The sequence below is a fragment of the Apodemus sylvaticus genome, chromosome 6 (genome assembly GCF_947179515.1).
Source record: "Apodemus sylvaticus chromosome 6, mApoSyl1.1, whole genome shotgun sequence".
Classification (NCBI taxonomy): domain Eukaryota; kingdom Metazoa; phylum Chordata; class Mammalia; order Rodentia; family Muridae; genus Apodemus; species Apodemus sylvaticus.
The window spans coordinates 12,103,702-12,122,236 of record NC_067477.1 but is presented as its reverse complement, the minus strand read 5'-3'; the positions used below and the strand labels follow the sequence as shown (position 1 = coordinate 12,122,236).

The following is an 18,535-nucleotide window of genomic DNA, read 5'->3' as shown; positions in this document are numbered from 1 at the left end:
CCCAGTGTGAAGTGTCTACCCCAAGCTGTTGTTGGGTAGTTCCTGTTGACAGATGACATCTGCTGACAGATGATGATATATGATATGATATGATATGATATGAGACAGAAAGCGGAGCTCATTTTCAATATACTCAGAACATTTGGACTCTTATCTGGTACATTTCTTCCTTTGAAATTTACATTTTATAAAAATGTAAAGGCCATTGTGTCTGACTTAGAAGTGAACACTTCATTTTGTGGGGTTTTTTTGGGGGGGGGGTTGGTTGGTTGGTCACATGATTGGTTGGTTGGTTTGGTTAGTTTGGTTTTTGAGACAGGGTTTCTCTCTGTAAACCAGGCTGATCTCAAACTCAGAAATTTTCTGGTCTCTGTCTCCCAACTGCTGGGACTAAAGGCGTGCACCACTGCTGCCTGCTCTGAAGACTTAAGATAGGTCTGAACCAGAAAGGAGTGTGTACACTCAGTACACGAACCTCACATGCTGCTCCAGGGCTCCCAGTTGCCATGTGGATTGTTTTAAATACAAGTCATGTCAGTTACTGCAATCAAATCCCTGCCAATAAACGACTCTTGGGGAAGATTGGGTGCAGCTCGGGTTTGAGAGCACAGCAGAGCTGACAGGAACACGTAGCTTAGACGCTTTGAATCCAGACAGACCAGGACAGAGGGACATCCAGAGTCCAGCTGCCTTTCTCCTTTCTCAATCGTTACTTCATCAGGGACTCCACCTCCTGGGATGGTGTTGCCAACACAGGGCAGGTCTTCCCTACAGTTAATCCTCACAGCAAAAACCCAAAGGACGAACCTTCGGGTGTGTCTCATTAATGCCATTGGTGGTTCTTAATGGTGGTTCTTAATCCAGTCAAGCAAGCAGTAGAAATTGCCCATCACGGTGTTCCACTTAAAGTCTGAAGTCTGTAAGGGGCATTTGCTTGCCCTGTGATATTTTTCATCTACTCCAAAGTGTCCTAGGCACACTAGACATAGATACTGTTTCCTTTGTTGCCAGGCTAGAGGCTCTTGGGAGATTTTATACAACTGTGTCCCCTTTCATCTGCTTGTCTCCCTCAGCTAATGGGGTGACCCATGTGCCTTGGCAGTCACTGCTTTGCTCCTAGATACACCAGGACAGGCTCCCCAGGACTCAAGGCGGGGTCACTGATAGGCTTCCCCTCCCCCCGTTCAGGGAGCATGCACTGAGCCCGGAGCCCGGAGCCTGGAGCTGCTGTTGTCTAGCGTTAGCATGCGCAGGCAGACAGGCATGCCTTCAGCAGAGTCCTGCCCCGCTCACACACAGACCAGAAAACTGGGTGCTGCTCACAGTAGTTCAAAGATCAGAAAGAGTGCGGTGTGAACCAGGTTCAGAAACTGGCTTTTCCATCCAAGCAGTCCATATTGGCGGTATTGTGCAGCTTCTACATGACTTTAAAAGTCCACTGACAGCTGGAGGGCCATTGCGGGTCTAGAGTATCCTGTCTTCCATATTACCCAGGGTTCCGACTCAACGTAGACGCTCGGAAATGCCTGGTTGGCCTAATAGAAGGGGGGAATCATTAAGTAATGCACACCAGCCCCGCTTGGCCCGGCGCTCCATATGTAAACTAGGCAGGCCTCAAACTCACAGCGACCTGCCCTGCTCTTCCTCCTCAGGTCTAGGATCAAAGACATACCATACCATGCCAAGCTCAGGATAGTTGTAGATTTTTGTCAGATTCTAAAATTAGGAGAACTTGTAAAATGAAATTTGAAGTTTTATGATAGATAAGTAATAAGAAAAAAATGTTCTGGAGCCTAAATACCCGGAACAGCAAAGCAGGATTCTTGTATATGAATATTTCTCACATGCCCACCCTGCCTCTACCTTTGTAATGATGGAAAGAGTGGCTCGCCAAGCAGGGAGTTTCTGAGCTGGAAGTGACAGCTGAGTGACAAGCAGCGTGCTCTGAAGGGCAGCACACACGGGGGCTCCTCAGCAGTGTTGGTCCTAAGGTGGGAGCAGGGACACTAGCTCCACACCGTCATCACTGTCATCTGTGGTGGAAATGGAGACACAGCCAGCACCGCTGCCAGGAGTCTGGGAGTACACGCACGCACGCACGCACGCACACACGCACGCACACACGGAGTCCATTAGTAATACTGTGAAAAAGCATTTTGGGATGAGTCAGAGTGACACGAAGACAGTAAGTTTCCCTAATTGAGAGAAATGGACATTTGTGCTTTACATTTAATTGTAGGGGTTGAGAGAGAAAAGTCAGTCCACAACTATGGTGGCTTTAAGAGAAAGAGCCTCTATACATACACTCATGTGTTTGAATGCTTGGCCCATAGGACGTGGCACTTTTAGGAGGTGTGGCCTTGTTGGAGGAACTGTCAGTGTGGAGACAGGCTTTGAAGTATCGGATACTCAGGCTAATAAACCTAGTGGGGCAGTCTCCTGCTGCTGCTTTGGATCAAGATGCAGAACTGTACGCTCCTTCCCACCACCATGTCTGCATGTGTGCCGAATGGCTTCTTGTCCCGTGCTATTCTTCTTGCCAGCAAGAATGCACTCAGGACACTAGGATCCTTCTGCAGCCAAGCCTTTATTTAATGCTTTTCGTGGAGGAAGACCCCGTGCCCAACATGGACGCCGTTTATATACCCCTTGGCGTGGCGTGTACACACCTGATTGGCTGTTTACTCATGACCTCATTCGAGTGCCCCGGGACAGGCAGAGATTTGGCGCGAAAATACTCTTGCACTTGCACAGATAGCTTATTCACTAAGAAAGCGGAGCTGGCACAGTGGAAGCCGGCGCCATCTTGTAATGGCGAATACAGCCGCGGCTTTCCACAGCTTCTTGCCTATGAAACTGAGAAATACATTAAAGTATATAAAACTAGACTGTGGATGAGAGAGATGGTGTGGCGATGATTCTCACTGCCATCTCGGGTTGCTTGGCAGTGGGGATGTCGTCTTCCTCTAGGGCAGCAGGTCTCAGCCTTCTTAATGCTGCAGGTCTTCTGCATAGTCTTTATTGCTGTGGTGACCCCAAACCTGAATCTATCTTATTGCTACTTCACAACTGTAACTTTGCTACTCTTATTAATTGTAATGTAGATACCTGATACATTGGATACTTGATGTGCGACCCCTGTAGGGGTCGTGACCCACAGGTTAAGAACTGTCACCCGAGCTGGAGAAATGGCTCAGCGGCTAAGAGCACTGACTACTCTTACAGAGGTCTTGAGTTCAATTCCCAGCAACCACTTGGTGGCTCACAACCAAATGTAATAAGATATGATGCCCTCTTCTGGTGTGTCCTAAGTCTGCTATAGTGTACTCACATATATAAAATAAATAAATATATCTTTAAAAAAAAATAAGAACTGTCACCCTAGAATGTCTTGGTATCTTGTGAGATCTCTGTTTGCTGTTACTGTTTTGCAGGTGGTAATGGCACTTCTCAAATACTGGCCAAAGACTCACAGTCCAAAAGAAGTAATGTTCTTAAATGAATTAGAAGAAATTTTAGATGTAATTGAACCATCAGAATTCGTGAAGATCATGGAGCCTCTTTTCCGACAGTTAGCCAAATGTGTTTCCAGCCCTCACTTCCAGGTATGTGGATTTGGGGGACGGGGTGGGGCCTGGTGCTCCTGTCAAAATGACATTCTCAGTGTGGCTGTTTATGCTCTGGTTCTGCTGTGATCAACTGGTGAAATTCAGGTTTTTTTATTTAACATGCACTTCAAAATTAGATACTAAAATTTTAGCCAGGCAGGGTGACTCCTTGTAATCCTAGTACTTAGGACATTAAGGCAGGAGGATTGCTACAAATTAAGCCCAGTCTGGGCTATAGAGAGACTCTGTACCCAAAAATAAAGTATAAGATTATACTTATTTAAAAGTATAAGATTAGTTCTGGGTAGTTTTTCTTCTGGCCCCTATTCTGCTCACTGAAAACACACTTCTCAGCCCCTGTGATTGACAGCATTGTCTCTGCAAAGCTCTGCATTCAGGCGATGTACTGTCAGGTTCATAGGCCCTAATCTCTCATGATTGAGTTATTCGAATCAACTAATACCTCAACAATAAAAACCTTTAACAAGATTAAAAAAATCTCTCCCTTCATAAAGTGCTTTCTTTCTGACATATAAATTTGTATCTCTTTACATCTTTTAAAAATTAAGATTTCTCCCTGGCAGTGGGGGCATATGCCTTTAATTCCAGCGCTCAGGAGGCAGAGTCAGGCAGATCTCTTTGAGTTTGAGGACAGCCAGGGGTACACAGAAAAATCCTGTCGAAGGGAGGGAGGGGGGAGGAGGGAGAGAGAGAGAGGGAGAGAGAGGGGGGGTAATAAAAAAAGAAAAGATTAGTATTTCTGATTTTTTTTAACTACTAAAATCCAGTCAGGAAGCTAGTGTCCATCACCCACGCTCTTCGCTCGAGTTCTTCGAGCTGCCTTGGCTGTGTCTTCTTCCAGGGACACCTTCTGCTGTGCCCAACTAATGTGATGATCAGCAGAAGCTTGTGCCCAGGAAGCTGGTGACCCTGGAAGCGATGACTGCTTAGCCACCATGAAACTAACTGAGCACCCAGGGCTGCATGAAGAGACCGACAGTCCCAAGAGACTCCTCTCATGCGAAGCCTCTCCAGAGTTATAAAGGGCGCCACTGGGACCAGCAGACCTAAGACCAGGAAGCCTGGCAACTCGCTAGGGACAGGCCAGGTTTGCTTCTGCTAAGAAGGAATCTCTGACAGGCTTCCCACTGCGTTCAGCTGAGCTGCTGCTGTTTTAGACATCCATGGGCATTTGACATTGGAACTAGAACAGGAAGCTTCTGTTTCCAAAGCTTAAGGAGTGAACAGTTTTCACGAACAGGCATTGGTGTTTAAAACGGTGTGGCTCTCCTCATCCCCGCTTCAGGATACGAGCCAGGATGCAGGTGTGAGAACCCCAGGAAGAGGTAGAGAGACACCAAGAGTGTTTGAGAACCTGACCCTCCGCAGAGATAGAAAACATGCCTAACATCATGGAAACCTATTTCATAAGAGTGTGGGGATGGCTGGACAGTGGTGGTGCATGCCTGTAATCCCAGCACTTGGGAGGCAGAGGCAGGCAGATTTCTGGATTCGAGGCCAGCCTGGTCTACAGAGTGAGTTCCAGGACAGCCAGGGCTATACAGAGAAACCCTGTCTCAAACAACAACAACAACAACAAAGATTGTGGGGATGAGGCAGGATGGGGTGTAGAGTTTAATTAGAATTTCTCTGCATGGGGAAATTAATACTTCTCTCAGAAGCCATTGACTATCAAACAAAAGCTAGTCCCAAGCATGAGATACCTCCTTTCAAGTTATTGGAGGAGAGGGGTCCAAGAGACCTCCCATGTTGGTTTGAAGGAGAATGGATTTCCGACCTCATACCTGCCTGCCCGCCCGCCTGCCTGCTGTAATCACCGTGGACTCTAACTTTCTGGAGCTTGGAGCCCCCCACTTAGTTGCTTTATTTTATAAGTTGCCTTGATCGTGGCATCTCTTGACAGCAAAGGCTACAGAGTACTTAGTTGCTGACCAGAATGTGAAGATAAGACCTTTTTCCTGACGGTACCATCCACTTTGGTCGCAGGACTTAGAGAACTCAAGCTGGTACTGAGCCAGGAGCGTTTGATTGACAGTTTCCATAGTGCTGCAAGGTGCTAGGCAGGTTATATAACTAGTCCCTCAGCAAGATAGGCCCAGTGGTACAGTAAGGGTGTAACCATCTTGAGGGACGACCTACAGCTTTCTGGTTGGATTGAAAGCCTGCCCAGTAGGAGGGATCTCACTGCAAGCCTGAGCTGGAGCCAGAGTCAGGGCGGAGCCAGAGGCCTGGGCGGAGCCAGAGGCCTGGGCGGAGCCAGAGGCCTGGGCGGAGCCAGAGGCCTGGGCGTGCTCCTAGGCCCTGGGAGAAGCCACTGCCATCAGTTTGCCAAAGCACCAGTTAGACACTCAACAGCTTCCGGGAGAAGACTTAGGTTTGGGTTTGGGTTTTTTGAGACGGGGATTTCTCTGTGTGGTCTTGACTGTCTTGGAACTTGCTTTATATCCCAGACTGACCTCAGACTCATGATCCTCCTGTCTCAGATTCAAAGTGCTAAGATTAATAGGGCATACTACTATGTGTCAAATTTGATAAAATTTCATGTGGGCAAACAAGCCCAGGTAGGAAGGTAGTTACTGGAGCAAAAGGGAGAGAACCAGGCCTGGTCCCCCACCTGTACACACACGGTGCCTTCCTCCCATGAGGCAAGGGTGGAGTGTCCAGGAACACCAAGAATGTCTGCTCCAGAGAGGCATAGGGCACCTCTGACGGTGATGGTGATGGTGACGGTGACTAAAGGATCGTAAGTGCCATTCTCCTTTTCCCTTGGAAACCAGCCAGCACCCAGCACCCCACCAAGACTTGTACCACTTTCTTGTAGCCCCCCCCCCCATGGGTCCAGTCTCCATAGACCGGGATCAGTTCTAAAACCTTCCACAAATAGGTGGCCAGCTCTTTCTTAATATTGAGATGTTTTCCCTATGCTTTTTCTGTTTTTAATTTTCTCACCCTGGCCATCTTGGTAGCTTCTCTTCTGGAGATTGTCCTGTGCCTGAGGCAAGGACATGGTGGCTGCAGAGGAGACAGCATCTGTGGAGTCAGCCACCTCTCAACTCCAAGTTGTTATAAAAAGTGGGAAGGAACCAGGCAAACGCTCAGCAGATGAGTGCTGCTGCCAAGCCTGGCAGTCCACGGTGGCAGAAAGACAAAGCCACCCCCAAAGTTGTCCTCTGATGTGCCCCACCCCTGAAACCCACACTAAACAAACTATGTATTTTTCAGAAAGATAAGTCAAAAGTATATATGGGTACATTACCAGTGTACTCACTGCACAGACCTGAGCTCCTGAGTTTACATCACTTGGCCATACCTGTAAGCCAGCACTGGGGAGGCAGAGACAGGAGAGTTCCGTGAGAGACCCTGTCTTGAAAACTAAGATGGAAAGCGATTTAGGACACCCAGTGTCAACCTCTGGCCTCCACATGTGTGTGTCCACATGCACATGCATACACCACAGACTGGTGCATTCATGCACACACATCTCTTTCACCCAGTGTCGGCATCCAGCCTGGGGTCTCATATGAGTGTCTATTGGATAGATGGAGAAGTGAATGCCAATGTGTGCTCTCGATACACAAGTTCTCGTTTTTCTCTTCACTGCCTGCTCTTTAGTGTCACAACCTAGACTCTTAGGATAGATGGAGTTGTTTGTAATCGTGTGATCCAGTATAACTTACTCTACTCACGAGTCTAACAGAGGGAATGTCTGCCTGGCACCTTTGCACGGTCACTGACACTTCTGCACCCCTGTCTTGCAGGTGGCAGAGCGGGCACTGTATTACTGGAACAACGAGTACATCATGAGTTTAATCAGTGACAACGCGGCGAAGATTCTGCCCATCATGTTTCCGTCCCTATACCGCAACTCAAAGACCCACTGGAACAAGTAGGAACCGGAGGCCTTTAGCTCCTGGTCACTTTTTTTTTTTTTTAAGATTTATTATTTACATGAGTACACTGTCTTAAGATCTGTCTTCAGTCGGATCTCATTACGGATGGTTGTGAGCCACCATGTGGTTGCTGGGAGTTGAACTCAGGACCTTCAGAAGAGCAGTCAGTGCTCTTAACCTCTGAGCCATCACTCCAGCCCCCCTGGTCACTTTTTAATAGTGCATGCCTGGCTATAACTGCAGTTACAGCTGAAATCTAAACCTACCGTCAGCTCCTTAAATGAACATCCGTTTCTTTGTGACTTTTGTTGTTTCATTTGGGGGGAATTTTTGGTTTTGGTTTTGGTTCGGTTCGTTTGAGACACAGCTTCTCTGAGACTCTTCGTTGAGACTCATTTGTTCTGAAACTCATTCTGTAGCCCAGGCTGACCTCAACCTGAGGTCCACCTGCCTCTGCCTCCTCAGTGCTGGGACTACAGGTGTGTGGCTGCCACCACCTGGCTCATTGTGACTTTTCCGTTAAGCCTCAGTGCAGATCGTCTCTGGCCTCTGTGGTTATTTTGTCGCCTGGTGTGCCCCATGCCACGCCAGCACGGGGCCTATGTGTTTGCACCCCTCTCCCTGCTGATTTCAACAACAGCACCTTCCAGGCCACTCCTGGAGCCTCCAAGGGAGTTCAAAGGTCACTGCAGAGACCATAGGACTCAGCCCTGCTGGAACTCAGTGGACACACCAGTCCTTAGGTGGCCCTTCAAGTCCCACGATATATAAGAGGAGTCTGTCGTTAGACTCAATGGCCACCCTACTGTGGGCGCTACGTAAAGTGTGAAAGGTGACTTAAATGAGGACCGAGAACTGTTCAGTTCCCTCTTCTTTCATTTCACTTCAGAGGAAGGGAAATCAGTTCACCCATGGAATGCTCTCTGACCCCCTGCAAAGAACTCTCCATGGGTGCCAGATGTGTTGGATGCTGAGCATTAGCCGGATGTGGCTGCCGGAGCTTCCCTTCCTCCCGGCTGCATCCCAAGCACAGTCTGTGTTACTTCGGTCTGAATAGCTTACTCATAGTTCTTTTCAGGACTCCACATTTTCTATTCTGGTCTTTGCCTGCTGTTAGCTAGGAAGGTGAACTTCCTGGCCTGACAGGTGCCTGTAAGCCCTCCCTGACCTGGAACACACCTGAATCAGAACTAGCAGCTTGTATTAGAACCAAGTGAGCGTGTTGTGGGGAGGTAGGACCTCAGAAATGAGGGAGACCAGGGGCTAAAAGGGAGGGAGATGTGACAGGAGGCAGAGAAGGATGAGGAGGACCCCACCCCGTGTGGGCGCCTCACTCTGGCGTTCACTCTGCAGGACAATACACGGCTTGATATACAACGCCTTGAAACTCTTCATGGAGATGAACCAAAAACTCTTCGATGACTGCACCCAGCAGTTCAAAGCAGAGAAACTCAAGTAAGTGGCTCCTCACACAGCTTCCTGAGTGTTCTACAGTCTCTGTCCTGCACAGTTACTCTAACAATGAACTTGTAAAGCAACCCTGTTCTGCTCTCATTCAGGAAGCTGTCACCAAAGGGTATGTGTCCAAAGCCAGGGTCCTTGCCCTTGTACTGCCTGAGTTTCCTTCATCATTTTCAGAGCGCTGCTTCTGTGCATATGGGGATTTCAGAGGCTGTATCTCCCAAGAAGCTGTGCCCTGTCCCTGGGCTGAGTGCATAGTCATGGGATTCACTGTTATGAAAGGTCACTCTGGGGGCTGGCAAGGTGGTTCAGTGGGGTACAGGGACTTGCTTCACAAGTCTGATGACCTGAGCTCAGACCCCGTATAAGAAGAGAAGGGAAGAGGGGACTCCGCAGAGCTGCTCTGGCCCTCCTCAGAGCTGCGTGCCATCTCGTGAACCTGCACACCTGCACAATGATAATACATTTTATTTATTTACGTACTTAAGTCACTTTTTAGACTAGGCATAGCAACACAAGTCCATAACCCCAACTCCAGAGGCTGAGTCAGGAGGATTACTACAGGTTCAAGGCCAGGCTTGAGTATATAGTGAGCCCCTATCTATTTAAAGAAAAAGGAGAAAAGAAGAAAAATAGCACTCTTCCTAACCCAGTGCGAACCATTGGCAGATTTTATTTTTAACTAGCCACTTAAAAGTGGTTTGGTAGACGAACCACAGGATGTTTGTTTAGCCTACCACCATTTCTTTATCCTTTAGATGTTATGTGAGTTGTGGCTGCATATCAGGCTCAGGTTTGGTCCCTGGTAATACAGCAATGGTTGTAGCAAAAGTCCTTGACATAACAGGGCAGGTAGAGTGAAACGGAGTACCCTGGGTAAAGTACAGAATGTGTGATATCACGGCACAGGGACCTCGCCAGACCAGGGCTCAGCCCCCAGGGGCAGAGTTAGTATGATGAAAGTCTCTAAGAAGCCGACCCTCCAGCAGTGCCTTCCCCCAACTCCCCACCCCTAGAGAGTGGCGGTGTTTCACAGGTTGCCTGTGGGAGCGCATTTGAGGGTTTAAAAAAAAATAGTGGCCCAAATTCCGTGCATCTAATTGTGGAATTAGAAGCAACCCCAGTCTCCCTTGGAATAAATACTGTCACTGCTGGGGCACCAGCTCTGGCCCCTCGGCTCCTCCGCAGACTTGCCTGCACAGTGGGTATGGATCGTAGCATGCAGTCAGCCAGGCTAGGAGCATTGGACCGACTTGGAGGAGATGGGAGATGGGGTCTATGTTTTAAAGTCTTGTTAAGTTTTTAATTTTTAAGAATCTTTAGTCTAACTCTTGGCCAGTTTCTAGGTTTCTTTTCGTGTTACACATGTTGAGAGCCACGGTGTAGGACATGGAGCAAGACCAGAAAGCACCAGAAACCATGACTGTGGCACCGGTGTGTCCTTGCTTTCGCCCCTAAGCTGCCTGAGTTCGACGCTTCTCTAATACAAATGATGTCTTCTTGTTTTTCAGAGAGAAGCTAAAAATGAAAGAGCGAGAAGAAGCATGGGTTAAAATAGAAAATCTAGCCAAAGCGAATCCCCAGGTACTGAAAAAGAGAGTAACTCGGGAGTGTTGAGGCTTTGCGTGAATGTTTGATGAGATAGGACCTGGCTCCACCCCGGGAAGGGAGGCCGACGTCACTCACACTGTATGTGCAAATGTCCGCAATAAAAACACTTTCCAACTTTGTAACTTCCTCTTGTATAAGTACTTATTTGCCACACATAACTTCTACCACAGAATCGACTTTTTTCTCTTCTTTTTAAAAAGTAAGACATGATGTGGTAGAAAGAACACCAGGATGTAACCGCTAAGATTGTAATGTCCTTTCTTGCTCGAATGTCATAGATGCTGTCACTTGAACCGTATTCCTCCTTTTTATTCTGCTACGTGAGACAGATAAGGGCGAAGCAGACGAAGGATGCTGAACACTAACAACCTGCCCTGCTCACACTAACTGTTCCTCCCCCCTAGCTGATGCAGTGCGCGCACAAGGCAAAGCCAGGCGGATGGTCGTGCCCGTCAGGGCTACTGGTGACTAGCAGCCTCCGCCCAGTGTTAGCTTCTAGGCTGGCAGAGCCTGGGACAGCTTTGCAGCCACAGCCCTTTGGTGTGGCCTCTGCTCGTCTGAATGATCAGTTATTGGGTGTTTGTTTTCTCCTTGTTGTGTGTGTGTCTGATTATAACACCACTTGATGGATGTCTGACCTTTTCCACACTAAGTTCTCTCAGGCCTCTCCAGGGAAGAGACTGTCTTACTAAACAGTGTATTTCTTTTTGGTTGAAAAGTGTGTATAAATTATTATGTAAGTTGGATGTGGGTTTTTTTTTAATCTTTGTCATTTAATAAAAATGATATATGAAGATATCAGTGTGTATTTTCCTATGAAACAGCATTCTGGCCTGCATCCTTTGATGAAAGGAGACTTAATGACAGTCTGTTGCGGATCTGCATTTCCACTTAAAACAAGTAGGTCCCATTTCCCTGACGGCACTTTCCACGCTGTAGAGAAGTTCTTCTAAGGCCTGTAGCTTAATTACAGAGATCTACGCATATGGATAGGGCTTATGTTGAACGTGAGCTGACCAGAAGTTGTTTTAAAACTCAGCAAAAGCGTGTGTGGGCAGGGTTAGTGGCCCAGGCTTGCTGACAGTGCGCTGGAAGTCTTGCTTTGTCTGGATCTTTTGTTCGTTTGTTTTTACTCTAACTGGTGGAGAGCCTTGGAAGGCATGCTTTGCCTGGAATATGGAAATACTGTGTTGAAAACTGCTCAGAGCTCCTACTTACAAATGAAGAGCAGGTTATTGTGTCAACACTGGGGTCGCCACTGCCTTACAGCAAAGCTTCCTGGTTTCTCCCTGTTGATCGCTCGTATAAACCGTCTGGCTTTGGCATTGGAGCTCTGGTGACCTCCCTTCCCACTGTCCTCTCCCCATCACTGTGAACCATCTGTGACTGTCGAGAGTCTGGCTCATCCACATGCCCCAGTCCCATGATACCACCTCTAAAGTGGAAAATACTTCATGTGTGTAAGACCTCGGAGCTGAAAGTATGCCTTAGAATTCATTCTCTTGAGAGAAGAAGCCTTCCCTAGTTTCTGCTTAGTGCTTGGCATTACAGGACTCGGTGTGGTGGTTAACGTTACCTGGGACTTTAAGGGGTCTCCATACCACCTCAAGCTTGGCAAGAGAGTGCATGCACTTGCTATCCAAAAGAAGGTTACTGGTGATTCTCTGTGCTTACCGGCTTCTGAGGAGATGTCTTCCAAGAGCAAATCTTATTTTTATAGACCAAACAAGTTGTCTCATCTGCTCAGAGGGAGTGGAGGATCAGGAAGTTGGTAGAAGACATGGTTATAGCCACTTTCCTGGGTTTTCATGCCACGTGATTTGTGTGGAATTCTAAAGCACTGGTCATATCCAGCACCAATCTGTTTCTCCTCACCTACCAAACTGATTCTCCGGCATCTTACTGCGTGTGTGCATGTATGCGCAGGTTGGCGCTCTCTCTCTCTCTCTCTCTCTCTCTCTCTCTCTCTCTCTCTCTGTCACACACACACACACACACACATACTGCCGTCCCCTAGGATATGGTATGAGTGAAAATTGATTCTCTGAGGTACAGGTGCACCTTGGACTGTGGTAGAGCTGAAGCCCTTTCCTGTGAGCTGCTGCCTGTTGAAGGCCCGTGCCAACTGGAAGGGGGTTTCATCTGCTGTGAGCCAGCACAGCCCATGGGAATGGAGCTCTTTCCACTCTTGCACAGCTGTGTGGAGAGCACTGGGTTTATCCCGGAATCTTAAGATGATGACGCATTTGCTTTAGAACAGTCCCCAGTGCTGTCTCACAACAGACCATCCTTCCTCTCTGTTCCTCCCCCACGTGACTTTGAGCACCTGGAGGACAAGGTGCTGTGTTTCCTGAAGCAACTGTGGAAATTTCTAGCTGATAAAAATCTGAGGGCCAAACAGCCTGGCATCTAGAAGTATCGGGTACATAAAGGGGTCAGAGCAGCCAAGCCATAGAACACAAGTGAGGACCGCTGTGGATTTCAGGAGAAGGCGTGGCTCATGTCTGTAGAAATGGGGCTGAGGTGAGGCGAGGACCAGTGAGCATGCAGAGGGAGGCCCGGCCCAAGACCCAGGCAAGTCAGAAAATACCAGAGAAACTCAGGGCTGGCCGTGCGGTAGCTGTGACAACACTGGACAGAGGGCGGAAACTTTCTGCCTTTATCCCTCCAAATGTACAGAAGGCACAAAATGACCCAGGCATACTCACAGTGTTCCGGTTACGACAGCAGCAGCGTGGCGTGCTGTGAGGCCAGGCGCGTGGGGAGCTGACCCTCAGAACGTGTAGGACAGAAGCTCCCGAGCAGAGCGGGTGCCACTTGTTATAGGAAGACGCCAAGTGCCGGGTTACAGCAAGTGCCCAGCCTGCAGGGTAAAGTGAACAGACCACTTAGTGACCAGCAGGCGGCTTGTTAGAGGGCTAAGAACAGGGACAGACTAGGCCGAGCAGAGCCGCTGGCCAGAGGCGTGGAGGCTAAGGCCGGAAGTAAGTCTCAACACAAGACTATACTTCCCCTTTAGGCTCGGGCTTCCTGGCAGCACCTATATTACAAGGGAGGAACTGAGCATGACACCCCCCCAACTCTGACTCTGTCCCTCCCTGACCTCACCACATAGAGAGGGCAGGTGCCAGCAGCTTGCAAGCTGTGACTCTATCCCTCTGCTCACAAAGCCTGAGGTCAGTGGTACAGGCAGGTGGAAGGGTACCTGTCGCTACCCCCTGCCTGGTGCACCCAGAGCATAGGGAGAAGACGCCGCATTGGAGAGGAAGAGAAGCAGAGCACAGGTCCCAGGACAGCAGGCCTGACACCAGGGCCAGGGTAGAGGGGTCCCAGCAGTAGTCCAGGCTGCCTTAGTTTGTGTTAGGATATTGGGCTGTGTTGGAAGGTTTAAGGTCTTAGGAAAATACTGGGGACATGGAATGAAGGGAAGGATTTGGGGGCAGCTGCCCCAGCGTGGATGTGAAGGAGGATGCAGCGTCTGCCGTGAACAGCCCCCCTTCAGTGTTTCAGCCCAGACATACAAAGGGCTCTAAGCTAGCTGTCTTGAGGTGAACTCAGGAAGATGTAGTGATCTTGGGGCCAGCGGAGGGTCACTCACATAGCTCGGACTGCAGGAGGGCCAGCCCCTTTCCAGCAGCCCACAGGCTTCATCAGTGGACGAGTAGTAGGCAAGTCTCCCGCTACATGGCTTCTCGTAGAAGAGGGACTCAGGGAAGGTCAGTGGGCCAGCAGCCCACGCAGGATGAGGGCCCTGAGTGCCGACCCAGCTCCTAACAGACAGTGACTCCATACTTTGCATTGCAGTATGCAGTGTATAGTCAAGCCAGCGCCGTGAGCATTCCGGTCGCAATGGAGACAGATGGGCCTCAGTTTGAAGATGTGCAGATGCTGAAAAAGACAGTGAGCGACGAGACTCGTCAGGTAAAACGTGCACTGAGCACAGCAGGGCTAGGCCTGCCACAGATGTGCTTGACGGGTCCGTCACGTCCTGCTAAGCTCTAGCTCCGAGTGGTCAGAGTCAGATTGCTAGGGAAGTCCTCAGCAATGACGTGTGTGCCTGCAGTTTGCCGCCTTACTCATCGCAGACACAGAAACCCACCTCCTAACTGTCCTGCGTCAGCTTGAGCAGAAGCGACGCCTTGCAAGCGCTTCCTGCCATTTATTGACTCTCTGCTTGCATCCCTCCCACTCCTGCTCCGGTCCACAGACACTTCCCTGGAGTTCTTCATAGCAGGTGCTACACCCCGCCCCTCGCCCCCAGGATCTCCAAGGTGGGGAAGTCTGGCTTCCTTCAGGGCCCAGGGGCCCAAGGGCAGGCCAGGGCTGTGCCAGCAACAATCCCAGTGACACACTGCACTCTGTGCAAGGGTTTAGAGCGTTGTTAACCAGAGATCACTTTCTAACAGATTGAGAACATAACAGAAAGGTCTAAAGAGGGCGGTCAATCCACTGATCTCCTCTACGGATCCTAAAAGTCTGTGTTCCTCTGCACATGCTCCCTGATCTGAGCATGTGTAAACAGTGCCCTGAATGGACCTGGGGGCGATGGCCATTCTGACTTGTAACTTTTAGCCCCCTTTGACCAGTGAATGACAGAGTCCCTAGACATCAGTCCTCGAATTCTTGAGTGTGGAAGGGGCCCCTCATTGCTCCTTTCTGCCCATGGCGCCTGTGGAGCTCAGTTAACTACACAGAAGCATTCTCTAATCTAGTTGTTTAATTCAGGTAACCCCTCACCTGACTAAAACAGGACGGAGCATTATCAAGAGTGGGCACTCTAGCCAGCTGAGCCTCCCCCAGCCCCAGCCACACATGTCTGCAGAGCCAGAAATGGAGCCTTCTGAACTGGGGCCGTGTTCCCAGTATAGCACACAGAAGCGCTCCAAGGCCTGGCGTGAGACAGGCTGCAGCAGCATCTCTTCATAATTGCCGCAAACAGCGCCCTGGAAGGCCACGTCTCATGTGTAAACAACAGAAGCAGAGATGCACGTGGCTGTTTGTCTTCCCCATTGTCTGATTTGGAGTCCTGGGCTCCCTGTCAGAATGGAGAGCAAGGAGAGCCCAGCCCCATGAACTTGCCCCTCAGTTTAAACTGAACTTTGTTTAAATGGATAAATGAGCACACTAGAAATGCAATGGAGAAAGAAGCAGCCCAGTGGCCACCTACTGACCTGCTGACCTACTGACCATCAGCAATTAGTTGAACTCCAAACTTTGCTCATGTTTTTTCTTGGCAAAGAATAGAGCTCATCAAGAGCTCACCTGGGCGCCTATAATTCCAGAGCTCCAGAAGCCAAAGCAGGAGACTTGTGAGTTAAAAGCCATCCTGGGCCACACAGTGAGACCCTCCTGAAAAAGAAAGGAAGAGAAGGGCCAGTGGGAGGGAGGGAGGGAGGGAGGGAGGGATAGAAAAGAAAGGGAATCCATGTGTTTCCTGTGTTCTAACTTGGCAGTTTTTCTCCGTTATTTCTTTGTGACTTTGACAGGAATTAAGTTCATCTTTTTTTTATTTCCACTTAGACTTTACAGTCGCAAGTTTGCCAGTGGCAGCCCAACTGAGTGGCTTGTCTAAGACCCCCACATTCCCAGACTGAGGGAAAGCCTACCTGCAAATTGGTGACCTGTTACTCAATTTTAAGGCACTTGGGCCATATAAAACGTAGAAGAAGTTGAAGACTTGTGAGCTATTTCCCACACATTGAGTATTTGAAGGTTCAAAGGAATTTTTCCTTTGGTCCATCCTTTAGCCTTGGTCACTGTTCACTAGAACCCAGGCCCTGGGCTTTACAAGGTCAGCAGTTGGAACAAGAACACAAACCAAAGTCACGTCACACCTTTAAACTGCCTCCGAGACTGGGCTCCGCTGTTGGAGGGCTCTGGAGCCAAGGGGCCTCCCAGCTGTTCACCCAGCGTGGGCAACAGCTCCCTTTAAGCAGCCTCAGCAGGGTTGCCCCGAGAGGCTCCCGTGACCCATCTGCTCTCTGTGTGGCTCTGATGTGAGATGACATCAGCTCGTTGGAGTTTTCAGTAACTGACATTCTTAAATCACCAGCCCTCCACCTTGAGGGCTCTGTGGCGTGAGCACCTGAGGCAAATCCCCATACACGGGGAAATCAGGTCTCCCCAGAGTCACTTATCCACTAGAATCCCTGGATCTACAGCAAGTTCAGAGGTCAACCCAGGCCCAAAAGCCAACCGATTCTGAAATTCTGTGGAGTAGAGACAGAACAGGAGATCCTAAGTTTGAAGACAACACTGCTCAGGGTCAAGTGTCTGTGGGTTAGACCACTGAGCCAGTGCACGGTTGTGTCTCACTGTCTAGATGAAGGTGTTTGTGAGCTCACAGGTAATATCTGAAATGATAAACTCTTCTTTGCTTGAGAACATCTGGAATTAGACTCCTGAAATTCTTAGTTATAACAGCAGAGCGTACTAAGTACCAGATGTGTGGCCCAAGCCGATCTATGGTCCTAGCACTCTGGAAGCTGAGGCAGGGTTGTGCATGTATAAGGCTAGCCCAGACTACATAGCAAGACCCCAGCTCAAAAAGCAAATAAAGCTGTAGCTAAAAACTAAGGTCTAGGTGTGGACACTTTCTGTGACCCCCCCCCCAACTTTATTTCTCACCATTTTCCCAAAGAGATTCCATGTTTCTTTAAATGGTTTTGACTATGGAGTCAGGACAGGTGGGGAGGTCCTGCTGGGAACTGGGGACAAGAGACTAATGCCAAGAAAGGATCTGGGTTGATGGGGCGGGCGTGGGGTAGAGAGATTCAGTAATATATTTGACGGTGGCCACTATTTGGATTTCTTTTGTGGAACTTTTGTAACCCTATATAGAATACCTCCCCCAAAAGTGTGTAAGTTTCATGTGACTACCATTGATATCAGAGACATTTAAAATGTTTACAATTTTCATTTTTAACAGTTGGTCGGGAGAAAAGCAATGTCAACCACGCAAGTCAGGAAGGTGTAGAGACGGAGTGGGCAGTGCAGGTACTCCCTGAAAAATTCATAGAGTATGCTTAAGGCTTTGTATCTACCAAAGTGTGATGGGCCCCGTGGCGAACATGAAGTATTTTCCCTTCTTTCCGTGATATCACAATTTGTGATGGGCAAGACAGAGCCAAAGAGACGTTGATCAGTTTGACCTCAAATTAAGTTGTAAAGTTTGAACTCAGTGCCTTTCCAAGTGAAGGAGGCAGGAGCCATTGTGTGCCAGCACGTGTCCTCTACAGGACTTCTAGCACTGGCTGTTTGCACCAGAGTGCCCAGGCTCCTTCCTGTGTCTGCACAGCGCGCTGTCTCAGCCAACGCTCCCTGCTCCCTCGCCCGCCCACCCTGCCTGCCCGCATGCTGCCGGCACAGCCTCTCCCCAGGTCTTACTCCATCCTGGACTGCCACCTGCGTGATGTCCCACCCTCTCCTGCCTCCTGTTTCCTTCATTGCTCCTCTGTGCTTTGTCTTCCCTCTGCCTCCTGCATCTGTCTGCAGGGCTGAGCAGAGAAGCCCCTCACGTGTGTCCAGAATCTCCCATCCGTTCAGTTTCCTCAGTGTCCCTTCCCTGGTTCCAAGCTCCAAGGGCTTGCCTAGTCTCTCGGTTAAGGGGGCTCTTCTTTCTGACATGGATATGTCAGAGGTAATTACATATTTTGTGTATTTTAAAATGTTGGTTTGCATCATGACAGACATAAAAATTCAGGATAGAATTTAACCTGAGTTTCTCATGGTTTAAAGATAAAGCACTTTTAGGGTGCTAGCTGCTGTGGTGCACACCCCAAATCTCAGCACTTGGGAGGCTGAGGCAGGAGAATGGTAAATGTGAAACCAGCATGGGCTTTTCAAATCAGTCTGCACTCTTACAGGTGTGTGAGTGGTGACAGCCCGTATGGGGACTGGTGAGATTGGCCATCTCCCACTGGTTTCTAGGCAGGAAAATGGAGA

At 49.1% G+C, this 18,535-nt stretch overlaps 1 protein-coding gene across 8 annotated transcripts in view; it reads left to right on the top strand.

Moving 5' to 3' along the window:
• Positions 1–18,535, top strand: part of Ppp2r5c (protein phosphatase 2 regulatory subunit B'gamma) — a 140,047-nt gene that overhangs the window by 117,838 nt on the left and 3,674 nt on the right. For 2 of the 8 annotated variants that reach the window (XM_052185019.1, XM_052185022.1), the window contains 6 exons: positions 3,435–3,605; positions 7,388–7,515; positions 8,873–8,974; positions 10,492–10,564; positions 14,396–14,512; positions 17,520–17,587. In XM_052185019.1, coding sequence (XP_052040979.1) covers positions 3,435–3,605; positions 7,388–7,515; positions 8,873–8,974; positions 10,492–10,564; positions 14,396–14,512; positions 17,520–17,567 — 639 coding nt within the window. In that variant the 3' untranslated portion in view covers positions 17,568–17,587. Of the gene's footprint in view, positions 1–3,434; positions 3,606–7,387; positions 7,516–8,872; positions 8,975–10,491; positions 10,565–14,395; positions 14,520–17,519; positions 17,588–18,535 lie in introns of all 8 variants that reach the window. The other 6 variants (XM_052185018.1, XM_052185021.1, XM_052185020.1 and 3 more) reach the window with 4 other exon arrangements.